The sequence below is a fragment of the Engraulis encrasicolus genome, chromosome 13, assembly GCF_034702125.1.
Source record: "Engraulis encrasicolus isolate BLACKSEA-1 chromosome 13, IST_EnEncr_1.0, whole genome shotgun sequence".
Classification (NCBI taxonomy): Eukaryota; Metazoa; Chordata; class Actinopteri; order Clupeiformes; family Engraulidae; genus Engraulis; species Engraulis encrasicolus.
Window position 1 is genome coordinate 50,055,697 of NC_085869.1, and position 12,117 is coordinate 50,067,813.

The 12,117-nt window shown below is 43.4% G+C and overlaps 1 protein-coding gene across 1 annotated transcript in view; it reads right to left on the reverse strand.

Annotated features, from left to right (window-relative positions):
• Positions 1-12,095, reverse strand: part of slc49a4 (solute carrier family 49 member 4) — a 72,340-nt gene extending 60,245 nt beyond the window's left edge. The window contains exons 1-2 of the mRNA XM_063214202.1: positions 11,669-12,095; positions 5,932-6,025 (exon numbers count right to left, since the gene is read on the reverse strand). Coding sequence (XP_063070272.1) covers positions 5,932-6,025; positions 11,669-11,963 — 389 coding nt within the window. The 5' untranslated portion in view covers positions 11,964-12,095. The remainder of the gene's footprint in view (positions 1-5,931; positions 6,026-11,668) is intronic.
• Between the last annotated feature and the right edge of the window lie 22 nt (positions 12,096-12,117).

The following is a 12,117-nucleotide window of genomic DNA, read 5'->3' on the forward strand; positions in this document are numbered from 1 at the left end:
TCTCTAGTCAACTCACCACAACAACTTTCCTGGTCATCACCATACCTAATCACAAGTGAAACAAGGTCTGGAGACCTGCCTACTGTAAAGCCAGTAGGGGGTGTGTGGTTTACAATTGACGACGACTGTTAATTGCTCGTTACAAGTGTCATTTGGCATGATACATAGCCCATAGCTAATCGTGTCAGCTGTATTCAAACAAACTGCAGTCATCGCCTTTCCATCCGTGCCTACTCTCTGATTAGAGCCCAAGATATGGAACCCTCTCTAAGTGATGGCATCCATGCTGTCTTTCAGATCGGAACGACTGTGCAAAGCAGCATGGGATTTCCCAGGCTACCTAACAACAGCAGCTCTCCACAACCAGGATGAGCTATGTAGACCCCAGTGGATTCCACTGTCATCTGTACTCAACAACAATGTCTGTGCTTTTTTTCCCCCACACACCAGAGAGGACTTCCCCTATGCATCTCCCATGTCTCCCACCTCCATCCCCATCTCCAGGCAAGGATGCTAAGCCAACCCCTATGGTCGTCTGCCTCCCTAATCCTAATCAACAGGCTCCTGTCTTTGTATTTACATACACCAGAGAGCCACCCCAGAGCACAAAGTGCAATCCCAGTGCTGATTCAAGAAGGCAATCAAACTCTCCCCTCTTCCCAATCAGCCTGCATTGTGAAGAGGGAAGAGTGGGCCGTGTTGTGCTGTGCTGTGCTGTGTTGTGCTGTGTGGGCAGGGCAGGGCAGGGCAGGGTTGCAGGGTAGCAGGGCTCTGTTTTTCTACCCTCTCCTCTGTGTTTGGAGACTCGTGTCTGGCTGATCCAGTCTGACAGGTGTCAGAAGGAAAAGCACTGGAGACTCTGGGGTCTAATTCCGATAAACAGACGGGTGGGTTAGTGAGCGCCCACTCCCAGATTGTCTGCTTTTGATCAAGAGTAATCAGACGCACACAAGCATGCACGCACACACACACACATACGCGCGATCGCACACGTACGTATGCACATACACACACGCACAAGCATGCATACACACACACACACACAGACACAGACACAGACACAGACACAGACACAGACACAGACACAGACACACACACACACACACACACACACACACACACACACACAGCAGAACAAAAGTTCACTCTCCCAAGAGTGAGGGCTAAAAAAAAAAGAGAGAGAGTGAGGCAAGGCCGGGGAATGGCAAAACAACAAACGACCATCAAACGCTTGAAATGTATTTTTTAAATATATATATACGTTTGATACAACGGCGCAGACAGAACACTGAAAAGAGCGTTGCACCATGCATGCGCCGTCAAGGGAATCCCTGGCTCGGTTCTAAATCGGGGTGAGCGGAAGCAGCTGGCTGGCTGCTACCCTTCATCTTCCTCTCTTCCTCATCCTCGGCGTTGAGTGTTGAAAGCTGGTGTGATTTTATTCTATCAAACGCCGCTGTTTGATCACTGCTCTGATGCCCTTGAACTCTTTCTGGAGTTTGACTTACTTGACAAACCCTCACGTCTCTCTGGCGGCCTGCCTGCCTGCCTGCCTGCCTGCCTGCCGAGCCCTGGTCCTACCGACCCAAATCCCTGTCGAGCCGCCGCACAAGCTTGTTCTCTCTCGCTCTCGATCTCTCTCTCTCTCTCGCTTTCTCTCTCTCTCTCTCTCTCTCTCTCTCTCTCTCTCTCTCTATCTCTCTCTCTCTCTCTCTCTCTCTCTCTCTCTCTCTCTCTCTCTCTCTCTCTCTCTCTCTCTCTCAACTCGACTGATGTTTGACGGCTGCGGAAACAAGCTGTGCAAAGTGAGTCAAAAACAATCCCCTCATCACCGGTTGCCAGTGTCTGTGCTGTGGGCTCGGGAGGATTTTAGTGAAAGCGCACTCAGAAAGAGGACACTGCCACCTGCTGGAGACAATAGGTATAATCCAAGGTGTGCGAGTTTGAGTGTGTGTGTGTGTGTGTGTGTGTGTGTGTGTGTGTGTGTGTGTGTGTGTGTGTGTGTGTGTGTGTGTGTGTGTGTGTGTGTGTGTGTGTACATGCAAATTTGTGTTTGTGTATGTGTCTCTATAGCACTTTGTTTCTCAAAATATCTTGAGGGAATCATTTTCAAATATGGCATGTAATATTGCAGTAATCATTTACACCTCTTACTTTGCATTCCAGTGTGTTTACTAGGAATGTGCATGTGTGTGTGTGTGTGTGTGTGTGTGTGTGTGTGTGTGTGTGTGTGTGTGTGTGTGTGTGTGTGTGTGTGTGTGTGTGTGTGTGTGTGTGTGTGTGTGTGTTTTAGGTGTCTTGGGGAATTAATTTGCTGTGGTTCATACCACTGACATTTACAGGCTGGCTTATGTTGCATTAAACTCTGCATGTGATTTGTTGGTGTGTCGGTGTGTGTGTGAGTGAGAGAGAGAGAGAGAGAGAGAGAGAGAGAGAGAGAGAGAGAGAGAGAGAGAGAGAGAGAGAAAGAGAAAGAGAAAGAGAAAGAGAGAGAGTACTTTGTATGTGTGTGTGTGTGTGTGTGTGTGTGTGTGTGTGTGTGTGTGTGTGTGTGTGTGTGTGTGTGTGTGTGTGTGTGTGTGTGTGTGTCTGTGTGTGTGTGTGTGTGTGTGTGTGTGTGTGCACGCGCGCGCGTGTGCACGCTCGTGTGTGTGTCTGCAGCAGACCTGTGGTGGTTAAGTGCTCTGAACCCCCCTGCTGACTGGGTCGAATATCTCTGCAGTGGGGAGTGCATAAATCCACACACTTTATGGATTAAAATGCACCCCTTCTGATGACTCAGGCGTGGCTGTAAAACACTACAAAATCCGTTGCCTAGGAAAATATGTGCTCCATATATGCCAGGCCAGGATATACCGGTTACATTTCACAGGTTTCTCCGGCGTGATTATAAAGCGCTTACACTTCACTGCCTTACTACCCAGTGCTGTAGGTGCTTCTGATACAAGCTGAATAGGAGGGCATTGACATCCCTTGAGTCACAGCCCATACAAATTGAAATCTCTGAGTTTGGAAAGTCTTTGTTGAAAATGGTGCAAACTTCAAACAGATGAACTCACATCACTTCAGGTGTTACATACAGTAACAGTCTCTAAGAACTACAATGACATGTGTATTTGTAGCAAAAACAATAAACAGCACAGCCACACACAAAAAAGCCACGGTCGCACACTTGTGGAGACACACACAGCTTTGATTACAGGGCATGTTTGGTGTTGCATTGTTTCAGTTATTTTCTGCAATGTCTGGATTTATTTCTATCTGGTGCATACGTTTCACCTTTGCCATTAATGATCTTGCATTGGTGATGGTAGGGTTTGGACAATGCACAAAGCCTTCTCCAGCACATCCCAAAGATTCTCTGTGGTGGCCAATCCGCATAAAAAACCAATGTCCTGCTCTCCCTTAACCATTCTAGTACAATGACTTGCTTCTCATATATCAAACAACCATGTCAAAAGACACATACCCTGATCATGTGAAAGATCAATCATCATCAGCAATCATTGAAACGCTTGGTGTCAGCTTTTGGTTCAGCTACAGTACCGTATGTACTCAAAGAATGAGGATGGATGACAACATGAATGAAGTCTGAACAGGTACGTATTCCCATCAATACGTTTTTTTTTCCTTTTCTGATGACATGGGAATATTCAAAGAAGATTCAAAGAATGCCTAGATTCATAGGGCTTAAATTTTGAATGAATTTTGAATGAGCATATCTTGAATAGTTCAGGGAGCACGAGACAACATTTTTAAGCATGTAATAGCCATCACAGAGTCCAGACCCCAGCATCAGAAAGAATCTTTGGGATATTACAGCATTCAGTACCATCAGCACCATCATCAATACAAGATCTTGGTGACAACTTGGTGAAAAGGTGGAGAATTTAATATTTTAGCAGTTTACTCACAAATGCTGTCGTTTTCATTAATATTTACCACCCAACATCAAATTTCTAAGTGTCCATTGCGACTACTACACTACACATACACTACACATACATGAAAAGGTGGATCTGCTCTGTTTCTGCCATTTTACACTTCCAGCAATAGGCTTTTTGGCTGCAGAACGTACTGTACTTTGGTCACACCAGTAAAATATTAATCAAAAGATCAAATTTGGGAATTTTTGGTAGACACTTTTTATGGGCAGGCTGTGTGTTTATAGCATGCACTAGTGGATGGACTTTCTTGAGCTACGTAACTTTAGCAGAAATTTTGAACACAACCTTCTGCCTACTAAAGTATATTTTTTTAAAGGCCAGCATTAATCATAACTGTCAATTGTCAAGTTACGCTACACATCCCACCCAGAAAATCCCGTCCTGTCCCACCCTTTTGTGGGAAAATAAACTGCTGGTGTGGCTTGAATGTGGAACAAGGTTGGTAGACAACATTCACATCACCATTTACTTAAGAAACTGAGGTTAATGCAGTTCTCCTACAATGCGGCTCTCAATGTGAATTTATTATGCAGTGATTGTTATATTACAGGCTTGTCTCACATGGTTTTTAAGACTGTCATCCAGTTGACAATGCAGCCCTTACATAACCCAACTAGACACTGCGTTCTTTTTCTGACTAATGCTTTTGTCTGACAATGATCCTGCTGCCATAACATTAGAGGAGGGGAAAGGGCTGGGGCTTCAATCACGGACAATGTGCAGGGCATGCCAAATAGTTTTTTGGGTCGGACTATTATGTCAGGTGAAAATAATAAATAAATAAATCCGGCAGTTGTTTGGGAAAAAAAGCCCCCCTATCCACCTCATTAAAAGGAATATGATTTTCCTTCTCAATTGGTATCTTCTAATGCAGTTTTACATTATCGGAATAGGGTTCTTTGTGACGGCGGGAAAAAAATGAAATATATGGAAGATTAGCAATGGATGGCTTAATGAAATTACTTTTTTTATAACCCAAAGTCAAGCAGATAACCTTGCTCTCTCTAGTCTTTTGTGGGGGAAAAATGCCGGAAATATTTGCAATGACGCGCAATGTTTGATGCTTTGTCAGAATAACGTGTGCCTTTTCTCAAGCGAAGGTTACCTTTCTACCTTGCTGTTTATGTGGCTCCTTTGTTTTCTCTTTCACATTAAATGTCAAAAGAAAAGAAAAGAGCGAGGCAATGACAGTTTGCGAACACAACTCCTACCGTAATAAAACTGAATATGATAAAACAAATAATAATACCATAATAAAAAAGGTGGAAATGGGCAGCAGGCCCCACGAGTATGTTTGAAAGATGTTTTAAAATGGCTCCCCAAATCTCAGGAGGGGGAACGTTGTCCTTTTCTGTCCCTTTGAGTCTGCCTGCCATTGTGACTGAGCTGTCATGTGAATGGAGCACCGCTGCCACTGTAGTAGAAATGTGTGTCATGAAGAATGAGCAACAATAGCACTCGCTAGAAAAAGAAAATACTGTTCTTAAATGGTGAGCCTTCATTTGAAAAAAAAGAGAAAAGAAATGAAGGGAAAAAAGAAGAAAAGAGAATTCATTTTGTTGGCAAGGCTGTTACTTTCTTGATTCTGGTCTCTGTGTGCACGCCACAAACAACAAACACACCCCCTGGAGGCCCGAGTCTTGTCGCTGTATTTCCTGAATGCTAGCATTGGAATTATTGTACGTTCCCCCTGCACACAATGCATCAGAGCCGACGATAAGACTATTCAGGCTGAAAATATGTGTATAATAATAACAAGAAAGGAGAAAAGAACCTACTGTACACTGTGCGCGCCGTTTCTCAGTGTTGGAGGAGGATGGGTTCAGCGTGGCTCAGGTGGTTCATGGTGAAAGCTGGGAAGTGTGTGTGTGTGTGTGTGTGTGTGTGTGTGTGTGTGTGTGTGTGTGTGTGTGTGTGTGTGTGTGTGTGTGTGTGTGTGTGTGTGTGTGTGTGTGTGTGTGTGTGTTATAAAAGAGAGCCTTACCATCTCCTAAGCTGCAGGTCTATGACGGGCACCGAGCGCATGGCTGAGCCGATCATCATGAAGAAGGCGGAGAGCAGTAGAGAGGCCCTCAGACCTGCACAACACACAACACAACATGGAGCAGTTAGCAATCTCAACACACTCACAACACACTCGTACCCATATGTGACAAACACAACATGGAGCAGTTAGCAATCTAAACACAACGGCGTCACCCATATGTGACAAACACAACATGGACTCAGTTACGCCAGGGACACATACATGCTAATTTGGCTGAGCAAAGCGAACTTCGCCATTCATACCTATGACGGGGGCAAGGGCAAGCAAACAGGAGTGAAGCAAAGCGAAAATATTCAAACAAGTTTAATATTATGCAAATCAGGAGCGAATATTGCTTGTAACGTCCAGTCAAATCAACAACGTATATGTTTCATTCCATTTGATTCGCGGCGACAATCTGCTGACGGTTGAGCGGCCAGAATGGAACACTGAATTTTGCCTCCCTTCGCTCCACTCATTTCGCCGGCATGTGTCCCTGGCGTTAGCCAACACACTCTCCACCCATACGCCACATTGGACTTGGACATTTGGATGATACACAGTACAAATGTTTTCCCATATTACCACCCAATGTAATATTTCAAATCAGGTTGTGTTCAGCCCTAATGGACATAGCCTACAGGGACCTGGCATAGTCCTCTAGACATCTGGGGTGTCTAATGTCAATGAACATGCAGATGTCAACAGGCATATTGCACATGATCAAAGCATGTCAACTACAGTCATGGATGCATTGCATTCTGGATTGAACATGTTGCATGATGGCCAGATGGTCCAGATGGGTTATGCCAGACGGGCCCCTAAGGGTGTGAAGATATCACCAAAATTTGACCATGTCATATGAACTGAAACCCCCTGGGAGATCAGATGATTGCAAGGACAGACACTTGCAGGCAAACCTAATGAAGTTGCTTCAATACAACTTCAAGGTACTGGCTGAAGCCTGATTGGTGATGAGACTGCCCTGGTTGGTAAAATATTCCCCTAGGCCTGTGCTTTGTCTGAACTCCCCCAAATGAACTCTCTGTGTGCCCCATTACAATCCCCTGCTCCCTCCCTAGCCTGTACCCCAGGGTACCACGTGGCATCCGAATAATTTGCCAGAGACTGGGAAAGGACAAGCCTAGTCGTGATATGAATAAATAATAAATAATTGTGGGCACTATTGCAGTTTATCATAGTTCATCACAGCCACCTCTGTTGTGACCAGAAGTTCTCGTTAAAATAGGACAGATGCATCAAGTGACTTGAAATAAAACACATTTTATGCCAGCTCTATCCAGACCACATTTATGAGAGGCATGAATGGTGGATGAGGGTGATGCGGCATGTGATAACACTGTGATATAATAACAACACTGTTGGTGTGGCACTGTTATAAAGCACTGATATGAGCACGAGGGTAGCTATGGTGAGTACTACCTATGGTGTAGGATCTCTGACTTATCTGTGGAAGAAGAACCAAACCAAACAGCGAGACATATGATGCCATGAAAGAGAAAACATGGGATTTCTGGCCTCTTGCCTTTGGTTTTTGTGGTTAATAGTGTGGATAGGGTTGGTAGTTTAGAGCACTTTCTAAAGTTCAATGCAAAAACTAAAATATCATGTACAGACAGTGTAAATGTATAACTTATCCTTTCCCAGAAAAGAGAACAGGAAGAACTTGACACATAAGCCAAAGACTCTGTGTTCAATGATCAGTTAAAACTACTGCAGTGCTTCACAAAGTGTCTGTGTGCAGTGGAAGTGCCATTTTCAAAACTTCCCTACAGGCACGTCAAATATTCACATTTTTGCTCTCATTTAAGCCGTGTCAAAGTGTTCCTAAGGAAGGGGTCTTAAAACTAAAATGTGATGGGTGTCAATTTCAGCTGCCTCGTCTCAGCTTAATTGTGACTTAATGGAACATCAGACTCCCTTTGGCACATTAGACTACAGACAACCCATCCTTTAAAATAATTACATCTCCCCAATTAGCCAAGTCTATTCTTCTAATTAAACATCCACAATTAGGCTAAGTCTCTCTACAGACATGGTTTCATTCTGAATATCAAACTTTCACGCAGCGTTTCATTCTGAATATCAAACTTTCACGCAGCGTTTCATTCTGAATATCAAACTTTCACACAAATCAAGTCCCGCTTCCTCTCATACACACATCCTGTCTCCTGTGAACCACAGAGGGTGCCAGTTGGTTCTCCAAACTAACATCCTTTCCCCTGTCCTCCGTGTCAACTTGGGTGAAGTCAGTTTTATATACTGGACATGGACATTCATCTGATAGGCCTATTTAAAATATATGTTGTCAATCTGAAAAATAACACTTGTTGTTAACCAGCATTGAAACAGGGATACATTTCCTCATGTGCCAAAAGGCTTCATTTCTTTCCCAGACAAGTTCAATCAAGTTTGCAGCTTGAATGTCAAATGGATGTCCAGGGTTTCCTTCAGCCACTTTACTGTTAAGGTGCCCACTTTGACAAGAAACACCTTCCACCTTGACTGTGTACGATTTTAATTTCTGAAGTTGCTTTACCAAAAACACTGTACACTTTTATGGCTTTCAGATCATATTTCACATGAACGGGTACAACATTTGCACACCTTTTCAGTAATAACCTTGTCCTTGACCAAACTTAAATAAAAATCTGTAGGAAACACTGATACAACACAAAACTTGTTTTACCAAAGTAGACAAAAACTAGCCTGGTCCTGACCATCCCATAATACTACCATCTCATTTCGTATTAATGTAGGATGGCGCACGAGGCTAGACAAGAACGGCAGGGGAAAGAGGAAAGGCCAGTAGTTTGGAGTAATGACTTTCACAGAGAGAAAAGGCTTCCACTTCCTGTCTGTCCTCCATCCTCTGGCCATGTGAGAGTCTCGTCAGTGGGGTATGCCTAAAGCTGACGAAGGACTTCCCGCTTTCTCTCAACCTCACATGTTTCCAGCAAGACACTCTCGTTCGCTGTCACGTCAGGTTTCACAACTAATCTAGAAGTAGGATAAAGTATCATCAAATACTAGCCTATTTCCTGAATTCTCGGAATGCTGTCTGACCACGTAACACCTTGTAAATCAGAGAAAGTTAACTTAAGCCTTAACAGGATTTTGACGAAATTTTGTGGAGTTGTTGGAAATGACAAAAGGAATAGGTGATTACATGTTGGTGGTGATCCGGATCACGATCCAGATCCAGGATCCAGGAAGATTCTTCACCATTGTGGGATAGGGCGAATTTTGACATTCTAATTTCTAACTCCACAAAACAATGCAGAAAGACTTGTCAAAAAATAGGGTGAAACATCGTCAAATGTTCTAATCAAACAGCTTCTTTGGCGGAGGTCTGCACTCTCTGAGTGGATTTCTAGTTTTTAATAAAATTTGTTCTTTCTTGTTTTTTTTTTCTTTTTCGGTGAGGAATCTCCGACTGCCAAAGTCAGCATGTCAACCTCAAGCACATTAAATGGGCCCTCTCTAAGAGTAGGTCACACTTGAGTTTATCAGTCCTCCTTAGCCTCAAAGTACTCTTAAGCTCTCTCTCCCTCTCCCTCTTTCTCTCCCTCACTGGCTTAAATGCCACTTGCTTAAGGGCAATGACAGGGCCAGACTTGAGTGAATCCACAAGTCTACTCAGCCTTAAGGGCATACAGGTCATTTTCTTTTGGCCCTCTGGATTGCTCTAGGCCACATTTGAATTCAATTTTGAACCAACTTTAAGGCACTTTCTTACTCTACACTACCCTACACGTTTAGCGTAAATGTGCAGACCTACCACTATTAAGCTCAGGTCAATTTCAATTAGGCAAACCACTTCCTATGAAAAAAAACTACGGAGTAATGACACCATAATGGGTATCTCTTACTGTAAACACTGAAAAAACACCCATCAACTAAGTTATGTAACTTCTTTTAACATCTGGGACATTAACAGATGTGTTGTTGACTCGGCTACGATTCCATGAATGATGTTTTTTTCACCCACGTCCATTAACTAATATTTTACGGTGCTAAATACTTGCATTGTTCTTGTTGTTTGTTTTCCCCCCGACTGATCGGAAAAAAATGGCCAAATGGTGTCCATTCAATCTGCATCCAAACGTAATAACATCAAGACTGGTAAATTGCATTACGTAGTCATGACAAATGGCATGGTTGCCAAGATATCGAATAATGTCATACTGGAGCTAAAAAACACACACATACAACAACAACAACAACACTGATGCTGGCAAGGTAGAGAGTAGTGATGTGAAAATGGGGCAATCCTAGCTACAACACACCGAATGTTATTAAATGTTTTCTCTGTGACGGGTGCATTGAGTGTAAGGGCGCCGGAGCGAGTTTTAAAGTGGTGCATTTTTTATTCATTCTTTATTTCTTGACAATGTTACTGCTGCTTCACTCATTTGTCTGCAGTTGAAGTTGACTAAGCCTCATTTAGGGAGTCCAAAAGTGGGGGTGTAAATGCACCACCGCATCCCCCTTTCCAGCACCGATGATCGAGTGCACAATACCACAGAGACCTTAATATCACTCACTCCCATACATTTTTTACACATGAGGTTTTCAAATGGCTGGTTCAGTAGTGAACCAGGATGAGCTAACCTTGAGGTCGCAGTAAATCAGCTAATAGAAGAGCCTGGAATACTCATTTTCTTAATTGAATGACACCAGCAGGCTTCGTATTAGCAGGCTTACCTCTTCCTGTAGGTTAACTAAACCAGGTTTATCACTTAACCATGCTGTTCCAATACCCCTTTATTATTTATATACAAAACAAAATAGTGCCACAACGTACGTACACAGTGAACCATTTTACCTGTGTGAGTGACAGGCAGAGGTCACATGTGTTATGTACACAATATAAGGTGTGGTGGCTGAAGAAGATTACATAGCCTGCATTGTAATGTCCATAAAGTAGGCCAAAGGCGTATCACGTAACAATTCCTTTGGTTTAGTAGTGTATGTTTTCAGTGGCTTATACAATATAAATCTGTGATCAAAGTTTTTGTTGTTGCTCTTGTTACTGTTATTGCTGTACAATGCTGATTGTGGTAACATTTGATGGCATCAAATCCAAGATGACACCTGACAGGCATCAGCTGACTCACTGTCATGTGTTGGAGACAATTTGTTTTGGCAAACTGTTAGTGTCAGACCAGGAGCCTTGGTTGCTGTGAAGAATGGAATGCCAATGACGTGTCCAGTCTTGTCCTCATCTTACCAGACACTTCACCTGCCCTTGAATACACAGATGTGCCAGTAGCACTGATAAAATGATTGTCATCAATGTAGGCGCTCTGTTGTATATTCATCAACCATCAGTTTTTGTGCTTTCACCAATTATGGCAGCTTCAAAGACTGTGACAAAAACTTTACAGCCCTATTCAGTTTTAACTCTTAGATCACTGCCTTGCTTGACAATGAAGATCAGCTACATTGTACCCAAATTAACCAGTTTCTCCATCATTTGGAGTTCTTGGAACCCATGTGCTGCTGAACATTTTGTTCCTCCAAGATCTCTTCCACATAGATGTGATCAATGCAACACCTGTCACACAACAGATAAACGGCTAAGCATAATTTTGCGTAAGGGTTAATTTAGTAGGGTAAATGGAGGCATACTGTCGCCGTATAGTAACGTAAACAAACAAAACAAACTCACCCTTTTTGTCCATTAGCCACATAAACAACAGCCAAGGCAAGAAGCCCACGGGTCCCCACAGGACCAGAACTGCGATGTCTGTCGAGGAAAAACTGAACGCCTGCTTGGCAGATATCTGTATTGGTCCCCAAGTGTTCCATACCATTCCTTGCATGAACCCACACAACGAAAACAGGGTCAGTACCAGCCATCTTCGCCCATAGACTCTGCTGTAGACAGGCTGTATGCTAGTCTCTGTCTGAGTTGGAACGAGCAGGGGCTCCCTTTCTCCCTCTGTGCTCTCGGTGGCACCCATTTAATCGGCTTCGATGTCGTGTCAAGCAATGTCTTTGGTAAACTTGATGTTTATTTCCGACGACAGGAGAAAAAATGAGCAGGATTTTGAAACGCTCTCAGCGGAACCGAGAAAACAAAAACAACCGCTACCATAACCACAATTGAAACTTAAC